The 25,579-nt window shown below is 39.5% G+C and overlaps 1 protein-coding gene across 3 annotated transcripts; it reads left to right on the forward strand.

The window, feature by feature from the left end:
• The first annotated feature begins 956 nt into the window (after window positions 1-956).
• On the forward strand, window positions 957-24,595 carry slc7a2 (solute carrier family 7 member 2). Of its 3 annotated transcripts, none has more exons than XM_061927762.2 (12): window positions 957-1,317; window positions 4,245-4,625; window positions 4,705-4,860; window positions 5,753-5,918; window positions 5,995-6,131; window positions 7,729-7,951; window positions 11,408-11,547; window positions 16,553-16,655; window positions 19,128-19,342; window positions 19,427-19,593; window positions 19,674-19,782; window positions 23,664-24,595. In XM_061927762.2, the coding sequence occupies exons 2-12, from the start codon at window positions 4,256-4,258 to the stop codon at window positions 23,837-23,839; spliced, it is 1,962 nt and encodes a 653-aa protein (XP_061783746.2). In that variant the 5' UTR covers window positions 957-1,317; window positions 4,245-4,255; the 3' UTR covers window positions 23,840-24,595. The 3 variants fall into 3 exon arrangements, with proteins under 3 accessions (XP_061783746.2, XP_061783748.2, XP_061783747.2); XM_061927764.2 differs by lacking the exon at window positions 11,408-11,547 and adding an exon at window positions 11,772-11,908; XM_061927763.2 differs by having other exon boundaries at window positions 4,248-4,625.
• The last annotated feature ends 984 nt before the right edge of the window (window positions 24,596-25,579 follow it).

Here is a 25,579-nt window from a genome sequence, read left to right on the forward strand (position 1 = left end):
TGAAATTCTAAGTTAATTATTATTTGCAAAAAAAAAAAAAAGTTTATGAGTTTGAACATCAAATATCTTGTCTTTGTAGTGCATTCAATTGAATATGGGTTGAAAAGGATTTGCAAATCATTGTATTCCGTTTATATTTACATCTAACACAATTTCCCAACTCATATGGAAACAGGGTTTGTATTACATGCTCCTACACTAGATGACGGAAAGTACATACTTAACCTGTGGATCCACCTGTTGCCAACATTTTGGTTTGGTGGTGATCTGTGATATTTTTCCAATGCAACATTTGCCTTGTAAGGCCCAATAAAGGTTGGGAAACACTGAAAGCCACATTAACAACGTGTGGTTTGCCATCAGTATGCAGGTCACAGAAATGGCCTCTGCAGCCAAAGAATGATTGTGAGTTGTGAGCGTAAGGACACTCTCTGAGCAAGAGCAGCTTGTTCATTCCATCGAGTCTCTGGTCTGTGGCTCCATTGATGTCTCTGGAGGCCAGCTGCTACCTTCCCACTGATGTTTTAGGCCAGTTTGAGCTTTTGCCAGAAATAGGCTACTCCCCGCTATACCTCAGCTACAATAACATTTTCCCTCAATTTTGACGGCGTAACTGTACCAAACGAAGTAGCAATGCAGGATTGTGTTTCCTGATGCGACCCCAAACGTGAGCCGTAATATCGATTCACGTCCGTGGGTCCAACAGCTCAGAGAGCATTGAGCAATACCTGTCATCCATTAGGAGGAGTACACACCACCCCTTTGCTGTTGCTCGTCTACCCTTCATTGACCAATCAGCTGCCATGCTTTTAGCAGCCTGCACTGGGTAAACACAAGCTCTGACACGTTGTTTGTCAATGCCGGTTGCTTAAGCATTTATCAGTGCTCGGTAAGCATCCACACCTGGGCTGTAGACCTCAGTGGGCATCAACAACGACTATTTCCACCATAACAGTATTTACCCTTCTTTTTCTCGCTTGCGGGGAAGTGTGTGTTAAAATATGGCAATATTCCAATTGAACAGCATGGAAATGAAGAACGGGGACATCTCTCACCAGGCTATCGAGGCAGAGTACAGGGGCAAGGCTGGGCAGACCCTATGAAAGAACACTTGGGACAGAGGGGAGGAGTAAATATCCTCTGTGCACAGTTTGTACAGTCAAAGAGGTGAATTAGTGTGAAGCCCAGAAACTTAGGCTGCAGCTCAAGTCCTACTTAGTTGATCTGCAAATGATCCAAGCTGACACGCCGTGCTACTTTTTGCTGTTTTACCTGAATTCTGGGCTTCTAACATCCACTCAGGAATCACTCTAACAGGTAGGACCATAAGGCATTTATAATCAAGCAAATATTTGCTTTAAATGTGTCACTTTATGTCTTTAGCATGGTTTAATCTTTTTGAACAATAGGAGAAAATAACATTTCTGTTGTTTAAATGTGCTATACAAATAAAGTGGATTGGATTGGATTGAGAAAAGCGCTGCAAAATATTTACATTGATTACAACGTCATCAGGGGTGTCCAAACTTTTACTGAAATATACTGTAAAATGACATTTTGATACATTTTGTACATTATAGATCAGTATATGCTAGGTAATTTGCAAAAACATGACATTATCTTAGCTTATGTGTTGTAGGTGACAAAGCAAAGTAGTTGTGTTGTGTCCAATATGCATCATTATGAATTAATGTAATTTCCTGAACATAAAAAGATAGCTGCCAACCGCAAGTTGGTCTAAATTGTGTGTTTCTTTTGCATACACTGTAATATAATGCAAGAGGCGCTGTAACAAATTGTCCACAATGTAATGATAATGAGCTGCCATGTCCATAATACACTTGTCATGGTTTAAATATCCACTCTTTAGTGCAGATTAATGCACATTTAGATGGTTATCAGGGTTCATTAATGGTTAATTTAATCCAAATTTAGAGCAAAGCAACGTATTGAGTGCTAATGATAAATGTGCAAAATTCTATAGAACTTTTGTGTACATTGTACAGTAGAGTAGTAAAGAAGAACTACTCTGCAGCTTCTCTGTTTCTGAGCGATATTGGAATGCGGTTGGTGGGCCATACTGATGCATTCAGGGCCCCTTAGTGAATGCATCCCTTTCATGTCATACTGTATGCACCGTAACTCCAAACAATAGAGTTCTAATAGGATGTTCACTTAATGAATGGCACCCCACAACACACCTTGGCAGCATTCCTAAAAAACGTATGTCATAGGTTTAAGTCTATAGTTCATCCCTCAACAAAACCCCTTGTGTTCTATTTTAACTGACTCGTCTGCATTTTTCCCCAAAAATATCTGTTTTTCTGCGGTACTCAGTTGTAATCCACTCTTCCACCACTTGTGGCAGTAATGACAATATCAAACAAACAGAAGAAGTCTGGAGCTAAAGTCGTAGAAAAGTTTCTTAAGCGCAAAAAATATGACTACAGTTGGACTTCAATTTTATTTAACGTTTAGTAAAGAAACATAAATTATTTATTATTAATTTAGTTAGAATACTGCGTAATTGTATGTAAATTGATTTTTCATCAGTTTTTTTGAGTGTCTTCTTTTGCAGTATATTTGATTAGTATTTATTTTTGTAATCAGCCGGACCTAAGCCTTGATAATCATCTTTGTGATTAACACATGCTTTCATATAATTTGACAAGGTTCATTTGACACGACGTCCACAGTTTCCAAAAAAATTTGAAATGTTGACTCGTCAGACCACAGAACATTTTTCCACTTTGTATCAGTCCATCTGGGTTTCTGGGAGTTGTTGATAAACGGTTTTCGCCTTGCATAGGAAAGTTTTAACTTGCACTTACAGACCAACTGTAGTTACTGACAGTGGGTTTCTGAAGTGTTCCTGAGCCCATGTGGTTATATCCTTTACACACTGATGTCGCCTGTTGATGCAGTACAGCCTGAGGGATCGAAGGTCACGGGCTTAGCTGCTTACGTGCAGTGATTTCTCCAGATTCTCTGAACCCTTTGATGATATTACGGACCGTAGATGGTGAAATCCCTCAATTCCTTGCAATAGCTGGTTGAGAAATGTTTTTCTTAAGCTGTTCAACAATTTGCTGACACATTTGTTGACAAAGTGGTGACCCTCGCCCCATCCTTGTTTGTGAATGACTGAGCATTTCATGGAATCTACTTTTATACCCAATCATGGCACCCACCTGTTCCCAATTTGCCTGTTCACCTGTGGGATGTTCCAAATAAGTGTTTGATGAGCATTCCTCAACTTTATCAGTATTTATTGCCACCTTTCCCAACTTCTTTGTCACGTGTTGCTGGCATCAAATTCTAAAGTTAATGATTATTTGCAAAAAAAAAATGTTTATCAGTTAGAACATCAAATATGTTGTCTTTGTAGCATATTCAACTGAATATGGGTTGAAAAGGATTTGCAAATCATTGCATTCCGTTTATATTTACATCTAACACAATTTCCCAACTCATATGGAAACAGGTTATATATAATTATTGAATAAGATTAAAATCAAGAGTAAGATTACTAAGTGTTAATATCTGAGTGGGCCCCCGGTCCTATATGGAGTGGACAAGTTGGGCCCCGAGGTCAAAAAGGTTAAGAGCCGAATGCCACAGTGCACCCCGTAAGATCGTTTTTACTCATTAGCATTAGATTACGTATAGCTATAGACACTATTTAGTTTTTCCAACCGTTGGAAAGAAGAAAGTGAGTATCTTATTTATTGAATTAAAGAAGGACATCATTAAAACAAATCAAAATGACGAAGCAGTTTGAATGTGTATCACTGCCAGTCTGCACCATACTGAAGAAAGAAATGATTCTAACGCCAGCCAAAGACGTTAAAATAATATCTAAACGGCAGACATTTTTCATGAAAATCTGGAGAAGCTGATTATGGTGTATTTGAAAGAGAAGCAGCTTGAAGGGGGTTAATGCATGAGTCCACTCTCCAGGGTAAATGGTGTCCATTATTATTACATCACTTCATAAAACTACGGTAGTTGTTTGTACTATATTCTATTGTATTGTTTTTAAACAATATTTACGTTTGTATTATCTAAAAGTGTGTTTTTTGGGGGGGTTTTTTGAGGGGGGGGGGGGGACAAGCATAAATAACATGTTTCCATTCATTTCAATGGGCAACGTTTTTTCCCCAATTGTATGCCAAGTCACCACTGTAGGCTATATGGCAAATGCAAATACTGTAAAGAAACTCAGCAATTATTTTCTATCTCAGCAGGCCACAACATGTTGGAGCAAGTTCTGTCGTTCGGCCGCTCTCTGGTGCGCCGAAAGTTGGTTGACCTCAGCAGCTTGGAGGATTCGAAGCTCTGCCGCTGCCTGGGTACCGTGGACCTCATCGCCCTGGGTGTGGGCAGCACTCTCGGTGCTGGTGTTTATGTACTGGCTGGAGAAGTGGCCAAGGGAGACTCCGGTCCCAGCATTGTTATCTCCTTCTTAATTGCGGCACTGGCCTCCGTTATGGCCGGCCTTTGTTATGCAGAGTTTGGAGCCCGTGTCCCAAAGACCGGTTCTGCTTACCTTTACAGTTACGTGACTGTAGGGGAGGTCTGGGCCTTTATCACTGGTTGGAACCTGATCCTCTCTTACGTGATTGGTGAGTTGTTTACCAAATGACCGGCATTGCTGCGTTATCTAGATGCTGCGTTCTCATTTTGTCTTCTGTTTTCTTACAGGAACCTCCTCAGTAGCTCGGGCTTGGAGTGGAACGTTTGATGAAATGACAGGAGGACACATTGAGATATTTTGCAAAACTTACTTCAGAATGAACTCTCCTGGTCTGGCCCAGTACCCCGACTTCTTTGCTGTCTGTCTGATTCTGCTGCTGTCTGGTAAGATATCAAATAATGACTGGATGAGGAAAAATGAATAAGGAATTGTCATAGACGACTGAGGTATCTCGCCAGGCATCTTCTAACTGTTTACGATACTACACTGCAAATTATTTGCCCAGAATTCCAGGCTAGTAAAATGCGTGTTTTAAAAATTTTGAGTTCAGTATAAAAAAAAATGTAGTGCTGAAAAATTCAGTGCGTAAAAATGTGTTGCTGCAAAACGCAAGACCCATCCATCCATTTTCTACCGCAGTTTTTGGAGAAATTTATTTGATAAAACCCAACAGCAAGAATAGACATTTGAAAGGCAATTTAAAATAAATAAAGAATAGTGAACAACAGGCTGAATAAGTGTACGTTATATGACGCATAAATAACCAACTGAGAACGTGCCTGGTATGTTAACGTAACATATTATGGTAAGAGTCATTCAAATAACTATAACATATAGAACATGCTATATGTTTACCAAACAATCTGTCACTCCTAATCGCTAAATCCCATGAAATCTTATACGTCTAGTCTCTTATGTGAATGAGCTAAATAATATTATTTGATATTTTACGGTAATGTGTTAATGATTTCACACATAAGTCGCTCCTGAGTATAAGTCGCACCCCCGGCCAAACTATGAAAAAAACTGCAACTTATAGTCCAAAAAATACGGTATATATATACATATATACACACACATTTAGATAGAAATCAAGTTTAAAAAATGATGAATCAATTTAGAATCGGAATAAATAAAAATAGCGATTTGGATGTGAATCTTTTTTTTTGGTTACAATAATTTGAACAGCAGAGGTGTGCAGCGGATGCAAGTCTACAGCATTGCTGTACCTTTTAATTCAAAGTTTTCACATTCGCTGTCATCGTGCTCACGCAGGACTTCTGTCGTTCGGAGTGAAGGAATCCGCGTGGGTAAATAAAGTCTTCACCTCAGTCAACGTGCTTGTACTCCTCTTCGTCATTATCTCCGGCTTTGTCAAAGGAGACACGCGCAACTGGAAGATAACGGAGGAATCTCTCGTAAATGTCACCATAATTGTCAGGTACAGTACTTCCATTAACACACAGTACAGAACTCTGTCCACCAGATAATCACTTAGTTGTTATTATTGTTTTTAGGAACTTATCGGTGACGGCCAACGTGAGCAGTGATTACGGAGCAGGAGGATTCATGCCGTATGGTTTCAGTGGAACGTTAGCCGGGGCCGCCACTTGCTTCTATGCTTTTGTGGGGTTTGACTGCATAGCAACAACGGGTAGGACCTCACATTTACTAGAAATAATTCAAAATCTGTGAACTGCATTTGGTGGTGACAATAGTATACAGTATAGCCTTATGGGAATACTGGTTTCCTTTCTTACCAATTAGAATGAAAAAAACAAACATATTTCACATATTTTTGGCCTAAATTAGGTTTTATATATATTAAAAAAAAAATAAAAAAAATAAAAAATATATATATATATATATATATACATACACACACACATTACAGAGCATTATTTGTCTCTTATATTATTATATATTATTATATTATATTATTAATATTATTATGTTGTGGCGATCAAAAAATTTACCAAGCAGTACTTACGTTCCGGCTAATTTTGGGAGTATCTTCACAATCTGTAGTGGCCCAACTTTTGGCAGAACAACTTTTTGACGGACTTTATCTTCAACTCCTGCCTCATCAATAACACATCTCCACATTTGTGAGCGATGTGGAAGGATGTCAGCTGTACGTAGCATTGAGCATTCGGTGCAGTACTTCAGGCTAATTGAGACTGCTATCAGCTATCAACAGCTCTCTCAAAGTGGAGACAAACTCTTTTGATGCACTTGATCTTCGACAAAAATAACTTTGGTCGATGTGGAGTGACATCGCAGACATGCAATGCTAACAGAGAATGCTAACATCACAGCTAATGATCGTGGCTGTGAGTGATCTACAGTAGAACAAACTCAAGGCTACTACATTGGGTGAAACGCGTGTTAAGGTGATTATATGGGCGTTATTTTATGTTTAGGGGCATCTACAAAAGGAATTTACCTGACACATGAAAGGTGACAAAATGAGGGGGTTCACTATCCACTTCAGCCGCCAGATGGCAGTAGAGCGTTGAATATCTTAAAATGTGTTTTGTGGAAATTCCAACTTTGAACACAGCGTCAGTTGGCTATCTAGAGTGGCACTTTCCATTATTTTCAGCAGACTGCAAATGATTAACCCCTCATCTTCCTCTCATGCAAAAATCCACCCAGGAATGGGGCCATATGAATCCCGTCCCCACTGTAATAATTTCAAAAAATATATTTGGAAAGTTGTGAAGACTTTTTGCATGCTCCAGCTATGAAAATATTTGATTTTTTAATGATAATCCTACTTTGCGGGAATTCTTTTGTGACGATCATGTCCGGTCCCAAATTAACCGAGATAAAAGAGGCACGACTGTATAATTAATATAGAACATTATTAATTTAACCAGCAAGTTAATATGTAAAATTTTACTCAGTATTATTGCTGTTATCGGAATACATTTTAAATTAAAACATTTTTTTTAAGCCTTTTAAAAAAGGCTTAAAAACCCATCTTATTAAAAAAGCCTTTTTATAGATATATGCATACGAGTTCTAGCTATTAGGCTGTTCTAGTTTTTATTTTTATTTTTTTATTATCTTTTTATCTTTTTTTCAATACACTGTAGCACTTTGAGGTTGTTTGCTCAATGTAAAGTGCTTTTTTACAAATAACATCTATTATTATTATTATTATTATTATTTAATATACAGTCAGTTGTTGGTACCACGCCATTATTTCCATATAAAAACACTGTAAAAATGTTTTGCTGCTACAGGTGAGGAGGTGAAGAACCCTCAAAGGGCCATTCCCATCGGCATAGTGGTGTCACTGACTGTGTGTTTCCTGGCCTACTTTGGTGTTTCGGCTGCGCTCACACTTATGATGCCCTACTACCTGCTGGATGAGAAGAGCCCACTGCCCATGGCTTTTGAATATGTGGGATGGAGCCCTGCCAAATATGTGGTGGCTGTTGGTTCACTTTGTGCCCTGTCCACCAGGTAACCAACTGATTGTTTTTACACTAGGATTATCAATGTCTGATTATAAATGTGCATGCTGTAATACTTACTATCGAATTGATTTATGCTGCTAAATGGTGGGTGCAGGGCTGAATTGTTTTCATTGTTTATTTGCATTGCTTTTCCCATGACTGTTAGAACTATACACAGCCAATCATGTTGTACGCAGGTCGGTCTCCAGACTGTGTATACAAAACCCAAAACCAGTGAAGTTGGCACGTTGTGTAAATTGTACATAAAAACAGAATACAATGATTTGCAAATCCTTTTCAACTTATATTCAATTGAATAGACTGCAAAGACAATATATTTTTAATGTTCGAACTGAGAAACTTCATTTTTTTTTGCAAATAATCATTAATTTAGAATTTAATGGCAGCAAAACATTGCAAAAAAGTTGGCACAGGGGCATTTTTACCACTGTGTTACATGGCCTTTCCTTTTAACAACACTCAGTAAACGTTTGGGAACTGAGGAGACCAATTTTTGAAACTTTTCAGGTGGAATTCCTTCCCATTCTTGCTTGATGTACAGCTTAAGTTGCTCAACAGTCCCTGGTCTCCGTTGCCGTACTTTACGCTTCATCATGCGCCACACATTTTCAATGGGAAACAGGTCTGGACTACACCGTACCCGCACTCTTTTACTCTTGTAACACGTGCAGAATGGGGCTTGGCATTGTCTTGCTGAAATAAGCAGGGGCGCTGTTGCATTTAGACCAGATGTTCCTCCAAGGGAATTTAAGTTACTGGTCAATCCCAAGTTCTTTTGATGACACATAAGCTGAGTTTAAATTATCACCAAAAGAGAATAGGTATTTTGTAATTTATTTTCAAAGCTTTGAAGATAGAGACCAGCCTAGGACAACACATTCAATTGCGCAGCCAAGTTGATCTGAAAACATTACGGAAGTGCTGTGTTCTTCAATATGTCCCTCGCCCCCGCCCTCCAGAACGAATACACAAGTCAATTGTTCTACTCTGAGAAGAGACAGGATAGGATAAGAAAAAGGAGTATTGCTACTCCCTGCATTCCGAGCTCAAGGTAGTCCACAGTGTACCCTCGGTCATGAGATGGAGAAAAAATAGAAAGAGCATAAAGAGAAAACACTAGTTATTTCAAACGTGACTATAGAAAGAAATAACTCTTAAATATGGATATATGTATATCTTCGTCAGCGCCCATGATAACGTTGCTTGGATGGCAACATATGTTGCTCCAAAACCTGTATGTACCTTTCAGCATTAATGGTGCCTTCACAGATGTGTAAGTTACACATGCCTTGGGCACTAATACACCCCCCTATACCATCACAGATGCTGGCTTTTCAACTTTGAGCCGTTAACAGTCTGGATGGTTCTTTTCCTCTTTGTTCTGGAGGACACGATGTCCACAGTTTCTAAAAATAATTTCAAATGTGGACTTGTCAGACCACAGAACACTTTTCCACTCCATCTTAGATGAGCTCGGGCCCAGCAAAGCCGGCGCCATTTCTGGGTGTTGTTGATAAATGGCTTTCGCTTTGCATAGTAGAGTTTTAACTTGCACTTACAGATGTAGCGACAAACTGAAGCTACTGACAGTGGTTTTCTGAAGTGTTCCTGAGCCCATGTGGTGATATCATTTACACACTGATGTCGCTTTTTGATGCAGTACCGCCTGAGGGATCGAAGGTCCGTAATATCATCGCTTTCGTGCAATGATTTCTCCAGATTCTCTGAAGTTTTTGATGATATTACGGACCGTAGATGGTGAAATTCCTAAATTCCTTGCAATAGCTCGTTGAGAAATGTTGTTCTTAAACTGTTCGACAATTTGCTCACGCATTTGTTCACAAAGTGGTGACCCACGCCCCATCCTTGTTTGTGAATGACTGAGCATTTCATGGAAGCTGCTTTTATACCCAATCATGGCACCCATCTATTCCCAATAAGACTGTTCACCTGTGGGAAATTCCAAATACATGTTTGATCATTCCTCAACTTTCTCAGTCTATTTTGCACCTTTTGCCAGCTTTTTTGAAACATGTTGCAGGCATCAAATTCCAAATTAGATAATATTTGCAATATCAGTTCGAACGTTAAATATCTTGTCTTTGCAGTCTATTCAATTGAATATAGGTTGAAAAGGATTTGCAAATCATTGTATTCTGTTTTTATTTCCGATTTACACAACGTGCCAACTTCAAATAAAATGGTCACATGTTCAATCAAATCTAAGTCATTAAGAGTTGAGGACATGGGATGTTAGACAAACACACTACAACTATGTTTTGCATCGAGAGGGTGCACTCTTGTTGCAGGACTAAGAAGAACAATAAAACTAAATAAAACACCCTAGAGCTGCGTTGTAAGCTCAATCATAAATTGGTATTAAGTTGAAGACAAAACAACAGATAAGCAGTAAAAAGTTGTAAAAAAACCCACATTTGGTAACACAACAATATAAAAATAGTCTGGAGCCTATTGTGCCTCTCTTCCCTGAAGGGTTATGTTTATCTTTATTAGTTATTCAGATGAGTCTTGAGCTTGTGATGTGCATTCTTGAATATGTTCAAATTTAACTTGAATGGATTTTAATTTGGCCACGGTATACTATTTGTGTTTGTGTGGTAACCAGGCCTTCGGCACTTCCATTGTGCAGCCGATTGATTTAGACCAGGGGTGTCAAACTCAATTTAGATCAGGGGCCACATGGAGAAAAATCTACTCCCAAGTGGGCGAGACTGGTAAAATCACGACACGATAACTTAAACATAAAGGCAGCTTCAGATTGTTTTCTTCGTTTAAAAATAGAACAAGCGCATTCTGAAAATGTACAAATCATAATGTTGTTGTTTTTTTACACTTACATGTTGCGGTTAATAGTGTTGCATCTTTATTTGTGGTTATTTATACTTTCTGAATAAATGATGTGATAATGTTCATCAGCCAACTCATTGGTGTTTATTTTCAATCTATCAAGATAAAGAAATAATATCAAAATCAAATTACAGGATGTTATTTATGTAGTTTGATCATTTTCTTGAACTGGTGCACTAACATTATGTGGTTTATTTTTTTTTTTTTTACTATGTAGCATAATCTACAAAGATACAAATGATTGCTATTGCGGCATCTAGTGGACACATTTAGAACTGCGGTTTCATTCATCCAACAATTTTGGCTCATTTTTATACTTAGTATACTCATCCCGCGGTCCGGATAAAAGCCGTACGTTTGACATCTCTGATTTAGACCCATTTGCGATTCTTTGGTTTGGCTTAGTTCTAAATCACATCATAGATGTAATTTTTTTTTAAAACTGACAATATTCCACCAGAAAAGAAAGGCACGTCCATCCTGCTTGTGTTTGCCGTGTGTTCCTGTGTTTGCTTTGGTGTTGTTTTTTTTTGACTAACGTGTTGGTCTTGCATGTCTCTGCTGTCTCATGCAGTTTGCTGGGCTCCATTTTCCCTATGCCTCGTGTAATCTATGCTATGGCAGAGGATGGGGTGCTTTTCAAAGCCTTAGCCCGAATCAATCCTAAAACGAAGACCCCCCTTATTGCCACTATGACCTCTGGTGTAGTCGCAGGTGAGAGCCGGGGGCCGTGGAGCGTCTGATTCTGATCTCATCCACCAATCAACTGTGAAAGACACCCAACAATTATCACAGCAACCCATTTGAGAAAAAATGTGACCAAAAATTGAACATTGACATCCGAGCATTTCTTCATGTCGTGCTTTCACGGTTGTGTCGGTGAAGTGTGTTCTCTCCTCAGTGAACTCCAGCTTAACCATAAACCCTCTTCTCCATAGCCTGTTGGGTGCCATGTTCCCTCTGCCACGCATTCTCTTTGCCATGGCACGAGATGGCATTCTGTTCAAATTTATGTCCAAAGTGAGTAAGCGCCAGTCACCTGTGGCTGCCACCATGGTGGCAGGTACTACTGCGGGTAAGCGGCCGAGACAAGGACTTACCTGTAAAACCAGCTGGTGGTGGCTTTCAATCGTCACGTGGTGTTGGTGCTGTTGGCTGCATGTTGACGTTTGTGATTGTGTCCTCAAATGCATGTGATTTTTGGAGCTGGTCACACTAAGATCGGTAATATTGAGGGATAACAGTTAACTAAGGCTGCTGCAGGGCAGTTTACTGTGTAAAATTAGCCAGTCCCTCCAGGAATTTGCAATGTCAATTCAGGTAAATTCAACCTAGTACCGTATTTTTCGGAGTATAAGTCGCACCGGAGTATAAGTCGCACCTGCCGAAAATGCATAATAAAGAAGGAAAAAAACATATATAAATCGCACTAGAGCCCGGCCAAACTATGAAAAAAAACTGCGACATATAGTCCGAAAAATACGGTACTATTTATGCGTGGCCTTGCCATTTTGTCCAAAGCCTAAAACTTCAAACCCATTTTGCCCAATAAGCGCAATTTTTACCAACCAAATTTGTCTCTGAGCGGCGCTGAAACGTGCAGTCAACTTTCTAATCAAAACGTACGTTTGTTTCTTTCATTTCTATGCAGATGATATTCAACCAGTGACGTGCGGTCACTAGAGGCAGGTGAGGTGGGGCCTCACCTGCCATCATGGAAAGAAAAAAAATGTAAAAAGAAAAAAAATTAATTAAATTGTTAAATGTATTCAGTGATTATACTATAAAGTTATTTTCCATTTAACTTCACCAGTTTTCGATTATTTTTATTCAAAATCGCTGAATTTTCACATTTGCCGTTCAAATACTGAGAAGAGACGGTGCGGTGATCATCAGCCAGTTGAGGCACGTCACTCAGTTGTGCCTCACCATGGATTGCGGACTCAGCTAACTGCTGGCCTGCTGTACAGTGAGACTGTATTGCTATATGAATTATATTATACATTTCCATAGTTTAGTTAGCTGAGGTATATAATGTACAGTGTATTTTGTCAACAACTGTATGTGTGTAACGTATTTCTTGTGCTGAGCGATCATAAAACTGCTGCGAAGACGCACTGTGTGAGGCGCTTTCTAAATAAAATATACCGTATTTTTCGAAGTATAAGTCGCTCCGGAGTATAAGTCGCACCGGCCGAAAATGCATAATAAAGAATGAAAAAAACATATATAAGTCGCACTGGAGTATAAGTTTCATTTTTTGGGGAAATTTATTTGATAAAACCCAACACCAAGAATAGACATTTGAAAGGCAATTTAAAATAAATAAAGAATAGTGAACAACAGGCTGAATAAGTGTACGTTATATGAGGCATAAATAACCAACTGAGAACGTGCCTGGTATGTTAACGTAACATATTATGGTAAGAGTCATTCAAATAACTATAACATATAGAACATGCTATACGTTTACCAAACAATCTGTCACTCCTAATCGCTAAATCCCATGAAATCTTATACGTCTAGTCTCTTACATGAATGAGCTAAATAATATTATTTGATATTTTACGGTAATGTGTTAATCATTTCAGACATAAGTCGCTCCTGAGTATAAGTCGCACCCCCGGCCAAACTGTGAAAAAAACTGCGACTTATAGTCCGAAAAATACGGTACTTACTTGCTTTCTTGTGTAGACAAAGCAGTAACATGTAAAACTATATTAAATGTGTGAATGCTCCAGAGCATTCACACATATGGTTTTCTACACCAAAAATTCATCTATTTATTCAACTTCTTCTTCTCCAGATTTTGGCGCTCTCTACCTTCCACATTTCCCCCCCGATTCAAACCGTTCCAACTTCAAGCTGTTCAGCGGGAATGGCGGGATTTCCCTTGACAAATTCCCCAAATTCCGAGATTTCCCAGAATTCCAGGTTTTCCGGGACATTGTTCCCATTCAAAATGAATTGGCCATTTTTCAAACTTCCGCCATTTCCACATTTTTCAACCGATTCAAACCATTCCACCCTCAACACAATCCATCATCTTGGAAATTTTAACTACCCTTGTTCCAAGTTTTAAAAAAATTCCAGGGTTTTCCAGAATTCCTAGTTTTTCAATGCCCTATTTCCACCCTTTTTTCTGGCGACTACTCCTTCCACATTTTTCAACGCATTTCAACCGTTCCACTGGCAAAACATTCCTCGTAATCAGGACCGAAAAACAAAGTTGTTTTTTGAACTGGAAAAATTCACGGTTTTCCCGAACTTCCAGGAATTCCGTAATACCATTTCTCAATTCAACGAAAAACATGTATTGTAAAACAGCGTCGCCCATCGAAATTAATTTAAGTTAACACAGGTTACGGGGGATGGTTTAAGTGAAACACACAACAGAACGCAAGTCGAGCCAGTGTGTAATGATGGTACCTGCTTTGAATTAGGGTTATACTCCGGAGCGACTTATACTCCGAAAAATACGGTATTCATGTAGCACCCCCAAAATGTCTGTGCATGTACAGTATGTGCCTGTTACCAGTGTACTATTAAATACACTTACTGGTAGACAGTAGGGAATGGATTCTTATGGCTCCATTCCTGGGTGGATCTTACGTGAGAGGAAAAGTGAGGGATAGGGGGAGAGAATAATTATGCAATACAGTCTGCTGAAAATGATTGAAAGCGCAACGCTACATAACAACTGACCCTGTGGTCATCTAAACACTTTTTAAGATATTTAACACTCTACTGCCATCTTGCAGTTAAAGGGGATAGTGAAACCCCCCTTATTCGTCACGTTTCATGCGTCAGGTAAATTGGGCCATATGAATCTTCTTCCTACTGCACGAGTACAATCTGTGTTATTTATGATGCTTATGTATCTTGTTGGTATTTTTCATCTGCTGCTCTTTGAACTTATGATGACATGCACAGAAATGACTACAATTTGTGCGGTACACACACACACGATACTAAGTACGACAGCTACTTTTACGTGTCCCTCTTAGTAAGACGCAGTTCAACGTACAAAGAGTAGCAGACCTGCACCAAGCAGCTGAGCTCTTTTCCACACTGCAGTCAGCTGTCGATACACAATAGAGCAGCACCGCCAGTGTGTCACATCAAACAAGACTCAGTATGGAGATGAAGTCTGCTGTTTGGTCAGCTGAAGGAAATACAGTACACAGGTGCATTTCAATCACTTAGAATGGCATGCAAATCTTTTTTGATTTCAGGAGTTCGATTAAGACTAAGAAACCAATTCTAGTAAGGGCTGAGGAGGTTTTAAAGTGCAAATTTGTGCAAACCAATGTTTCACTCTGCATTTTAAAGGAAAACAGCCTTTCACTTTTGAAATTGGAATACTGAAATAAATGTACTTTTCAAAGTTACTGAGTTGCACCTGTGTGACAATGTATGACAACTTGTTTCAATGTTTTGATATAACCCAGGGATTTTGAAAGCATGAGGTGCCGGCTTGAGAGAAAATATCTACAAACTTGCTAAACTAACGGCAAAATTATTACATTTTTAGTTCTTACATAAACACAACAAAACATACTCTAGAGCAGTGGTTCTTAACCTTGTTGGAGGTACCGAATCCCGCCAGTTTCATATGCGCATTCACCGAACCCAAACTGTAATCATAAAATGATGTTATTATATTAAAGAAATACTAAAAAAGGTATATTTTACAAACAGAAAGTTACAGGAATGTACACATGATCCCATGTTTACATCTCATTGTGCAACATGTGAATGTGTTAGTGGGAACTATATGCGATATCTGAAAGGGGTACACATTATTTCCAAAGTAGGACCCCCCCACCCAGACATATAATACTAGTACACAGCTCAGTGTTGATTCCAACCAAACTTAAAGCCCCCCCCCCCCATATCCCACACCCCGGATTGTAAATAATGTAAATAATTCAATTTATATACTGTGATGATTATCTTGTGTGATGACTGTATTATGAAAAAAGTATATGTATATCTGTATCATGAATCAATTTAAGTGGACCCCGACTTAAGCAAGTTGAAAAATGTATTCGGGTGTTACCATTTAGTGGTCAATTGTACGGAATATGTACTTCACTGTGCAATCTAATAATAATAGTTTCAATCAATCAATCAATCAATGAAAAACAATATGTTATAGTCATTGTAAGTGGGCCTAAACACTTACATTAGAAAATAATCTCATGGAAATGACTGCTGTCATTTGATGACAATAATAAAGCATTGAACTTGTTATTTAGTCAGGTTTGGGACAGGTGTGCTGCAGGTCTAACGTCGCTCACATGTGCTCCACTGAATGCTCAAGGAGTTTTTGCGTTTGCTCACACATATAGAAAATTAGAGGGAACATTGTTTGGGGGTATCCATTATACGCTGACAGGGAGAAGTTTTTATTTACACGATAAGTCGGGCGTGTCTTTACCTCCGTGGCGGAGGCTCTGCCAAACCCCTGAGGCCGACTCACTGAACCCCTAGGGTTCGATCGAACCCAGGTTAAGAACCACTGCTCTAGAAAAGGACTTTTTCAGAGAGAATGGTACGACACAACTGTATCACATTCTCTTGAGTTCCTCACTTTGAAAACCCCTGCTATATGATCCGTTGTCTGCTTTGGGAAAATCATTCTGCAGAAGTCCAGTTGTTTTGAGAAATGTGTGTACGTTCAATGTGCTAATCGTGTTGTCTTTGCCTGCCGTAGCCATCATGGCGTTCCTGTTTGACCTCAAAGCGCTGGTCGACATGATGTCCATCGGAACTTTACTGGCCTACTCTCTGGTTGCTGTCTGTGTACTGATTCTCAGGTGGGTAAACAACAAGAAACATTTTATTTTAATAACACAGAGCCACAGGTGTGATGTAAGAACTGTGAATGTGACTATTTGTCATGTCTGTGTGATCATGTTTTGTTTTAGTTATGTTCGGTTTTGTTTTTGGACTATTTGTGCACTCTTGTTTTGTCACCATGACGACCGATTAGTTGCACCTGTTTTCACGTTCCGTCTCACACACCTGTTGTCAATCATGTCTGTAGTATTTAAGTCCATTGTTTTCAGTTAGTCTGCCTAGAAACATCACCCGTTATCCTCACTCTGCTTCATGCCATGTTCACAGTCCCATGCCAAAAAAGTTTTTGTTTCATGTTTATAATTTTTTGCCTTTGTGCAAGTCTTTTGTTTTCATTAGCCAAGTTTTGTACCTCCGCCATTGTGCACGCCTTTCGTTTGTTCTTTTTTGGTAGTGTTAAATAAAATCATGTACTCACATTCCCGTCTTGCCCTCGCCAACTTTCCGTTGCCTTCCGGGAAAACAAACCCCAAGGACCAAGTCCTGACATTAAAACTTACTTGGCATGGGACTGTGAACATGGCATGAAGCAGAGTGATGATAACGGGTGATGTTGCCAGGCAGACTAACTGAAAACAATGGACTTAAATACTACAGACATGATTGACAACAGGTGTGTGAGAACGAACGTGAAAACAGGTGCAACTAATCGGTCGTCATGGTGACAAAACAAGAGTGCACAAATAGTCCAAAAACAAAACCGAACATGACTAAAACAAAACATGATCACACAGACATGACACTATTATAAGATAGTGTTTACTGTATAGCCTTTGCTGCTGAAAAGTAACCTCTTTTGGGTCAAGATGAACACAGTATTCATTTCAGTATGAAGAAGTTCAACGTTGTTTAGGAGTGAAAACACGTAAAGTATTTAAATGATTGGTATGGCTAAGTGTGGCTGTAGGAAAAAAAAAAAAAAAGAAGCTTACTACTACCATTGACTCGCCTGTCATGCAGCCAGCACAGGTTTAGTTCCCACACTTTGATGGTGTGAATGGTTGTATGTTTTTATATGGGCCTTAAATGACTGACTGACAACCAGGAACCAGATTTATGAAAATCCCTCCATATTATCTACTGCTCGCCAGTGTTACCATATCTGAATTATTGTGCAGAAATATGGGGAAATAAGTACAGTTATTCACTTAGAATTAGGGGTGTAACGGTACGTGTATTTGTATTGAACCGTTTCGGTACGGCGGTTTCGGTTCGGTTCGGAGGTGTACCGAAAGAGTTTCCACACGGACATATTAAGTAGCGTACCGCACGTTGTGTAAACAATGCACATTGAGGCACAACACACGGCATGCTAGCAACAACCGAGCTACGACAACTTGTAAAAGCCAGAGCTAGAAGTCCCTCTTGCCTCGTTAAGATCTCCCGTTTGGCAACACTTTGGCTGAGCGATACAACAATGGAGGACGGAGGTTTGCCGACATTGTTCAGCATTTTATTAACGCATATTATTTCTAGGCTTTCACGGGCCACATAAAATAATGTGGCGGGCCAGATATGGCCCCCGGGCCTTGAGTTTGGCACATGTGCTCTAGAGCAGTGGTCCCCAACCACCGGTACCGATCCGTGGATCGATTGGTACCGGGCCGCACAAGAAATATATATATGTATATATATATTTTTTTTAATTTTTATTTTATTTAAATTAAATCAACATAAAAAACACAAGATACACTTACAATTAGTGCACCAACCCCCCAAAACACCCTCCCCCATTTATACTCACTTTTTATGACAAAAAGTAAATAAAATAAAAAAACTAAATAAAAAAAACCCGGTCCGTGGGACAAATTTTCAAGTGTTGACCCGGTCCGCAGTTACAAAAAGGTTGGTCCCCAACCACTGGGCCGTGGCCCGGTACCGGTCCGTGGATTGATTGGTACCGGGCCGCACAAGAAATTTAAGAATTTTATTTTATTTTAATTTTTCATTAAATCAACATAAAACACACAATATACACTTACAATTAGTGCACCAATCCAAAAAACCTCCCTCCCCCATTCACACTCATTCGCACAAAAGGGTTGTTTCTTTCTGTTATTAATATTCTGGTTCCTACATTATATATCAATATAGATCAATACAGTCTGCAGGGATACAGTCCGTAAGCACGCATGATTGTATTTTTTTATGACAAAAAAATAAAATAGAAATAAAAATACCCTCGCCCCCGGTCTGTGGGACAAATTTTCAAGCGTTGACCGGTCCGCAGTTACAAAAAGGTTGGGGACCACTGCTCTAGAGGACACTGGTTCTTCGGAATATACACAATGGGACTAATAGTGAAGGGAGAAGTGTCCCGCCCACTTCTGGAAATGTGGGCTCCAAAACATCTATCCATCCATTTTCTACCGCTTGTCCCTTTTTGGGATGGCTCCAAAAGAATTGAGTTGAATATCCCTAACCTCCAGGTACCAGCCAGACGGCTCTCTGGATTGGCGAGGAAGAGGTAGCTGTGAGAAGGGCTACCTGCCCACTGAGGAGGGCGAGTCTGAACTGACCGAATCGGAATCGCACCTCAACAAACTAAAAGCAGGTGACTCTGTCCTGCAGACCGTCCTGCACCCGCCTGCCTCGCCCTCTGAGCAATCATCGAGCGTCGTCAACATGTCCATCTGTGTGCTGGGTGAGATACTTTGTCATCACTGCATATCATTTGACACTTTCTTTTAGTAACTTTATAGTAACTTGTGAGTGTGTCCAAACACAGTGCTGCTGGTGTGTGTGCTCAGCTATCTGACCACGTACCACATCCACTCCATCTGCGGTTTGGAAGTGTGGATCCTGGCGTCGCTGACCGCTTGCCTCCTCCTATTCAGTGGATGCGTCATCATGGTCTGCAGGCAGCCTCAGACAACGCACAAGGTCTCCTTCATGGTATGTATGATCTGGAAACACAGACTGAGGCTGAACACACCACAACTGACCATTATTATGCGTGTGTGTTGTCCAAACAGGTCCCTCTTTTGCCTTACCTGCCGATTCTGAGCATTTTTGTTAATATTTACCTCATGGTTCAGCTGAGTGGAGACACCTGGATACGTTTCTCAGTATGGATGGCACTAGGTGAGGTGTCACTTTTTCAAAATGTATTTTTCATGGTTGAAATACACGAGAGACAGATTTGAATATGCAGGTGCTAGGCTACGATCCAAAATACATAGGTACCTACGCTCCCACATACATACACACTCAAAGTTCGTACATCCACACACACATACTGTACATATACAGTCACTGTACAAACATACATATACACATACTGTACATACCGTATTTTTCGGACTATAAGTTGCAGTTTTTTTCATAGTTTGGCCGGGGGTGCGACTTATACTCAGGAGTGACTTATGTGTGAAATTATTAACACATTACCGTAAAATATCAAATAATATTATTTAGCTCATTCACGTAAGAGCATACTTGCCAACCTTGAGACCTCCGATTACTGCTAGAATTCACCCAGTCAAGTATTTCATATATATATATATATATATATATATATATATATATATATATATATATATATATATATATATATATATATATATATATATAAGAAATACTTGACTTTCAGTGAATTCTAGCTATATATATTTATATTTATTTTATTATATATATATATATATATAATATGGCCCTGCGATGAGGTGGCGACTTGTCCAGGGTGTACCCCGCCTTCCGCCCGATTGTAGCTGAGATAGGCTCCAGCACCCCCCGCGACCCCAAAGGGAATAAGCGGTAGAAAATGGATGGATGGATGGATGGATATATATATATATATATATATATATATATATATATATATATATATATATATATATATATATATATATATATATATAAATAAGAGAAATACTTGCATTTCAGTGTTCATTTATTTCCACATATACACACACATAACACTCATCTACTCATTGTTGAGTTAAGGGTTGAATTGTCCATCCTTGTTCTATTCTCTGTCATCCATTGCTTTCGGTCTCCCCTAGAGGGGGGGGGGTTACCCACATATGCGGTCCTCTCCAAGGTTTCTCATAGTCATTCACATCGACGTCCCACTGGGGTGAGTTTTCCTTGCCCGTATGTGGGCTTTGTACCGAGGATGTCGTTGTGGCTTGTGCAGCCCTTTGAGACACTTGTGATTTAGGGCTATATAAATAAAGATTGATTGATTGACTATTTTTCTAACCATGCTGAACACCCTCTCTGATGATGCATTCTGCTTCGTCTCCTTGTTGTGTGCTCAGTTGTGCACTGTACTCTCTAAAAGCCGTAGATGTTATTGTCACATATGCATGCACAGTAAATGGCGGTATTGTCCTGTTTAAGAGTGTCACAACATTGCTGTTTACGGCAGACGAACTGCTTTATGGTAGACGAAAACGTGACTGCTGTTGTTGTGTGTTGTTACCGCGCTGGGAGGACGTTAATGAAACTGCCTAACAATAAACCCACATAAGAAACCAAGAAATCGCCCTCGATCATTCTACAATTATAACGTGATTGGGCAGGCACGCTGTTTATATTGTGGGAAAGCAGACGTGAAAACAGACTGTCGACACGTCACTCAGGTCCGCATGAATTTCGGGAAATTTTCGGGAGAAAATTTGTCCCGGGAGGTTTTCGGGAGAAGCGCTGAATTTCGGGAGTCTCCCCGGAGGGTTGGCAAGTATGCGTAAGAGACTAGACGTATAAGATTTCATGGGATTTAGCGATTAGGAGTGACAGATTGTTTGGCAAACGTATAGCATGTTCCATATGTTATAGTTATTTGAATGACTCTTACCATAATATGTTACGTTAACATTCCAGGCATGTTCTCAGTTGGTTATTTATGCGTCATATAACGTACACTTGTTCTTTATTTATTTTAAATTGCCTTTCAAATGTCTATTCTTGGTGTTGGGTTTTATCAAATAAATTTCCCCCAAAAATGCGACTTATACTCCAGTGCAACTTATATATGTTTTTTTTCCTTCTTTATTATGCATTTTCGGCCGGTGCGACTTATACTCCGGGGCGACTTATACTCCGAAAAATACGGTATACATTCACTGTACAAACATACATATGCACATACTGTACATATACAAACACATAGGCATACATACACTCATGCATATAACCACGTTTCATCAAACATGTATTAACATTGTTGCCCTTGGGGAAACTGGGTAACACATGGCACACTGACAAAGCTTAACTTATTGTTACTATAACAATCTACAAGGTTAATACAGTTGGATTTTCTTTCTTCCCCTCCATTTATCTGCTTTCTTTTGTATTTCAAGTTATCATTACATATATGTATTGTTGCATTTGAAACAATCCAAAAACACCTGGAAATAGGTTGATTGGCAACACTAGTGTGTGAATGTGAGTGTGAATGTTGTCTGTCTATCTGTGTTGACCCTGCGATGAGGTGGCGACTTGTCCAGGGTGTACCCCGCCTTTCGCCCGAATGCAGCTGAGATAGGCTCCAGCACCCCCCGCGACCCCAAAAGGGACAAGCGGTAGAAAATGGATGGATGTATTGTTGATAATAGAGGTAATTAATTTTATTATTCATTATCAATAGTGCTATTTATATTAGTATTGTGGTGGTCAAAGGTTTACATACACTTGTAAAGAACATAATGTCATGGCTGTCTTGAGTTTCCAATAATTTCTACAACTCTTAATTTTTTGTGATAGAGTGATTGGAGCACATACTTGTTGGTCACAAAAAACATTCATGAAGTTTGGTTCTTTTTTAATTTATTATGGGTCTACTGAAAATGTGAGCAAATCTGCTGGGTCAAAAGTATACATACAGCAATGTTAATATTTGCTTACATGTCCCTTGGCAAGTTTCACTGCAATAAGGCACTTTTAGTAGCCATCCACAAGCTTCTGGTGGAATTTTTGACCACTCCTCTTGACAAAATTGATGCAGCTCAGCTAAATTTGTTGGTTTTCTGACATGGACTTGTTTCTTCAGCATTGTCCACACGTTTAAGTCAGGACTTTGGGAAGGCCATTCTAAAACCTTAATTCTACACTGCAAAAACTGAAATCTAAGTAAGATTAAACATCTCAAATAAGGGTGATATTTGCTTATTTTCTGTCCGATAAGATAATTCTTCTCACTAAGCAGATTTTATGTTAGTGTTTTACTTGTTTTAAGGGTGTTGGTCCTAAATTATCTCAGTAAGATGTTATAGCTTGTTGCTGAGATTTTATGACCTATATTGAGTAAAACATGCTTGAAACTAGAATATCAACTGTGTCATTAACACAAGTATAAAACTACTTTTTTAAAGTAATAGATTCTTACTTCAAGCATGAAAAAAAAAAAATCATGATGCGGAACGCATATCATTTTGTCAAGATAATGGCACTAGCATTTACTTATTTAAGAATATTTTTCAACATATTGAGGAAAAAGGTCTATTTTTTTTTTTACCAAGAAAAGTGCACTTGTTAGTGAGAATGTACTTATTTTAAGGTATTTTTGGGTTTATTGAAGTTAACTAATTTTACTTGTTCTATTGGCGGATAATTTTGCTTAGTTCAAGTAAAATACCCCTAATTTTTTTATTTTTTTGTTTTGTTTTTGAACACGGACTTTTTGCAGTGTAGCCTGCTTTAGCCATTCCTTTACCACTTTTGACGTGTGTTTGGGGTCACTGTCCTGTTGGGACACCCAACTGCGCCCAAAACCCAACCTACGGGCTAATGATTTTAGGTTGTCCTGAAGAATATGATGTTCCTGGGATTAAAAGCCACACCTTTTCTCCTCCAAACATATTGCTGGGTATTGTGGCCAAACAGCTCAATTTTTGTTTCATCTGACCACAGAACTTTCCTCCAGAAGGTCTTATCTTTGTCCATGTGTTTGTTCATATATAACATCCCAACCTGCTTCCCATCTCATTGATGTCATCTTTCTTTACCTGTGCACCGCTCAGGCTTCTTGATCTACTTCGGCTACGGTATGTGGCACAGTGTGGAGCGCCAGCGCCTCCTAGCCAGCAGATGCACCACCAAGGACCACAAGACCACCAGAGCCAAGGAGGCTGGCTTGGTTACAGTCAAAAAGGAGCAGGAGCAGTTCATCTGCCCAGAGAAGAACAGTCAGTTCTGAAGTTACCCACAATAGTTAGTGCTAATAGACTGAGAGGTGACACAGAGGCCCACTAAACATGCAACTATACGCCTTGATGCTCTTGTGTGAACATTGGTACATTCAGTCTGTGAAAGCCATGTCAGTATTTTGTGTCAGCGGTCACACGATGAAGAGCCGCTGATGATTTTCACTGTGATGGACGTCACACTGCAGACATTGTGTCTTATGGAGGACGTCATGAAGCACAATGGAAAGGACAGGTAACACACTGGAGAGTGACATTCCCTCGGTGCACGGCCGAGGTCTTTTATTAAAGGAAGTCCCTGTTAGGGATTCAGTTGATCAATATTAGCAAGTTTGTCTAAACTGTAAATGTCTCCCATCATTTAATGACCTGCGTGTAATGTCAAGGTTTTGATATGCAAACCCTGTTTCCATATGAGTTGGGAAATTGTGTTGGATGTAAATATAAACGAAATATAAAGATTTGCAAATCCTTTTCAACCCATATTCAATTGAATGCACTACAAAGAGAAGATATTTGATGTTCAAACTCAAACTTTATTTTTTTTTTTGCAAATAATGATTAACTTAGAATTTCATGGCTGCAACACGTGCCAAAGTAGTTGGGAAAGGGCATGTTCACCACTGTGTTACATGGCCTTTCCTTTTAACAACACCCAGTAAACGTTTGGGAACTGAGGAGACACATTTTTTAAGCTTCTCAGGTGGAATTATTTCCCATTCTTGCTTGATGTACATCTTAAGTTGTTCCGTTGCGGTATTTTAGGCTTTATAATGCGCCACACATTTTCAATGGGAGACAGGTCTGGACTACAGGCAGGCCAGTCTAGTACCCGCATTCTTTTACTATGAAGCCACGTTGATGTAACACGTGGCTTGGCATTGTCTTGCTGAAATAAGCAGGGGCGTCCATGGTAACGTTGCTTGGATGGCAACATATGTTGCTCCAAAACCTGTATGTACCTTTCAGCATTAATGGCGCCTTCACAGATGTGTAAGTTACCCATGTCTTGGGCACGAATACACCCCCATACCATCACAGATGCTGGCTTTTCAACTTTGTGCCTATAACAATCCGGATGGTTATTTTCCTCTTTGGTCCGGAGGACACGACGTCCACAGTTTCCAAAAACAATTTGAAATGTGGACTCGTCAGACCACAGAACACTTTTCCACTTTGTGTCAGTCCATCTTAGATGAGCTCAGGCCCAGCGAAGCCGACGGCGTTTCTGGGTGTTGTTGATAAACGGTTTTCGCCTTGCATAGGAGAGTTTTAACTTGCACTTACAGATGTAGCGACCAACTGTAGTTACTGACAGTGGGTTTCTGAAGTGTTCCTGAGCCCATGTGGTGATATCCTTTACACACTGATGTCGCTTGTTGATGGAGTACAGCCTGAGGGTTCGAAGGTCACGGGCTTAGCTGCTTACGTGCAGTGATTTCTCCAGATTCTATGAACCCTTTGATGATATTACGGACCGTAGATGGTGAAATCCCTAAATTCCTTGCAATAGCTGGTTGAGAAAGGTTTTTCTTAAAACTGTTCAACAATTTGCTCACGCATTTGTTGACAAAGTGGTGACCCTCACCCCATCCATGTTTGTGAAAGACTGAGCATTTCATGGAATCTACTTTTATACCCAATCATGGCACCCACCTGTTCCCAATTTGCCTGTTCACCTCTGGGATGTTCCAAATAAGTGTTTGATGAGCATTCCTCAACTTTATCAGTAT

Source organism: Nerophis lumbriciformis, linkage group LG35 (genome assembly GCF_033978685.3).
Source record: "Nerophis lumbriciformis linkage group LG35, RoL_Nlum_v2.1, whole genome shotgun sequence".
Taxonomy (NCBI): domain Eukaryota; kingdom Metazoa; phylum Chordata; class Actinopteri; order Syngnathiformes; family Syngnathidae; genus Nerophis; species Nerophis lumbriciformis.

Excerpts from the sequence above, each read along its gene's own strand:
- slc7a2 (XM_061927762.2), top strand. The coding sequence starts at position 4,256 with ATGTTGGAGCAAGTTCTGTCGTTCGGCCGCTCTCTGGTGCGCCGAAAG. Across the intron at positions 7,952-11,407 it reads CTTTGTGCCCTGTCCACCAG|TTTGCTGGGCTCCATTTTCC; the intron begins GTAACCAACTGA and ends TGTCTCATGCAG. Across the intron at positions 16,656-19,127 it reads GTCTGTGTACTGATTCTCAG|GTACCAGCCAGACGGCTCTC; the intron begins GTGGGTAAACAA and ends CCTAACCTCCAG.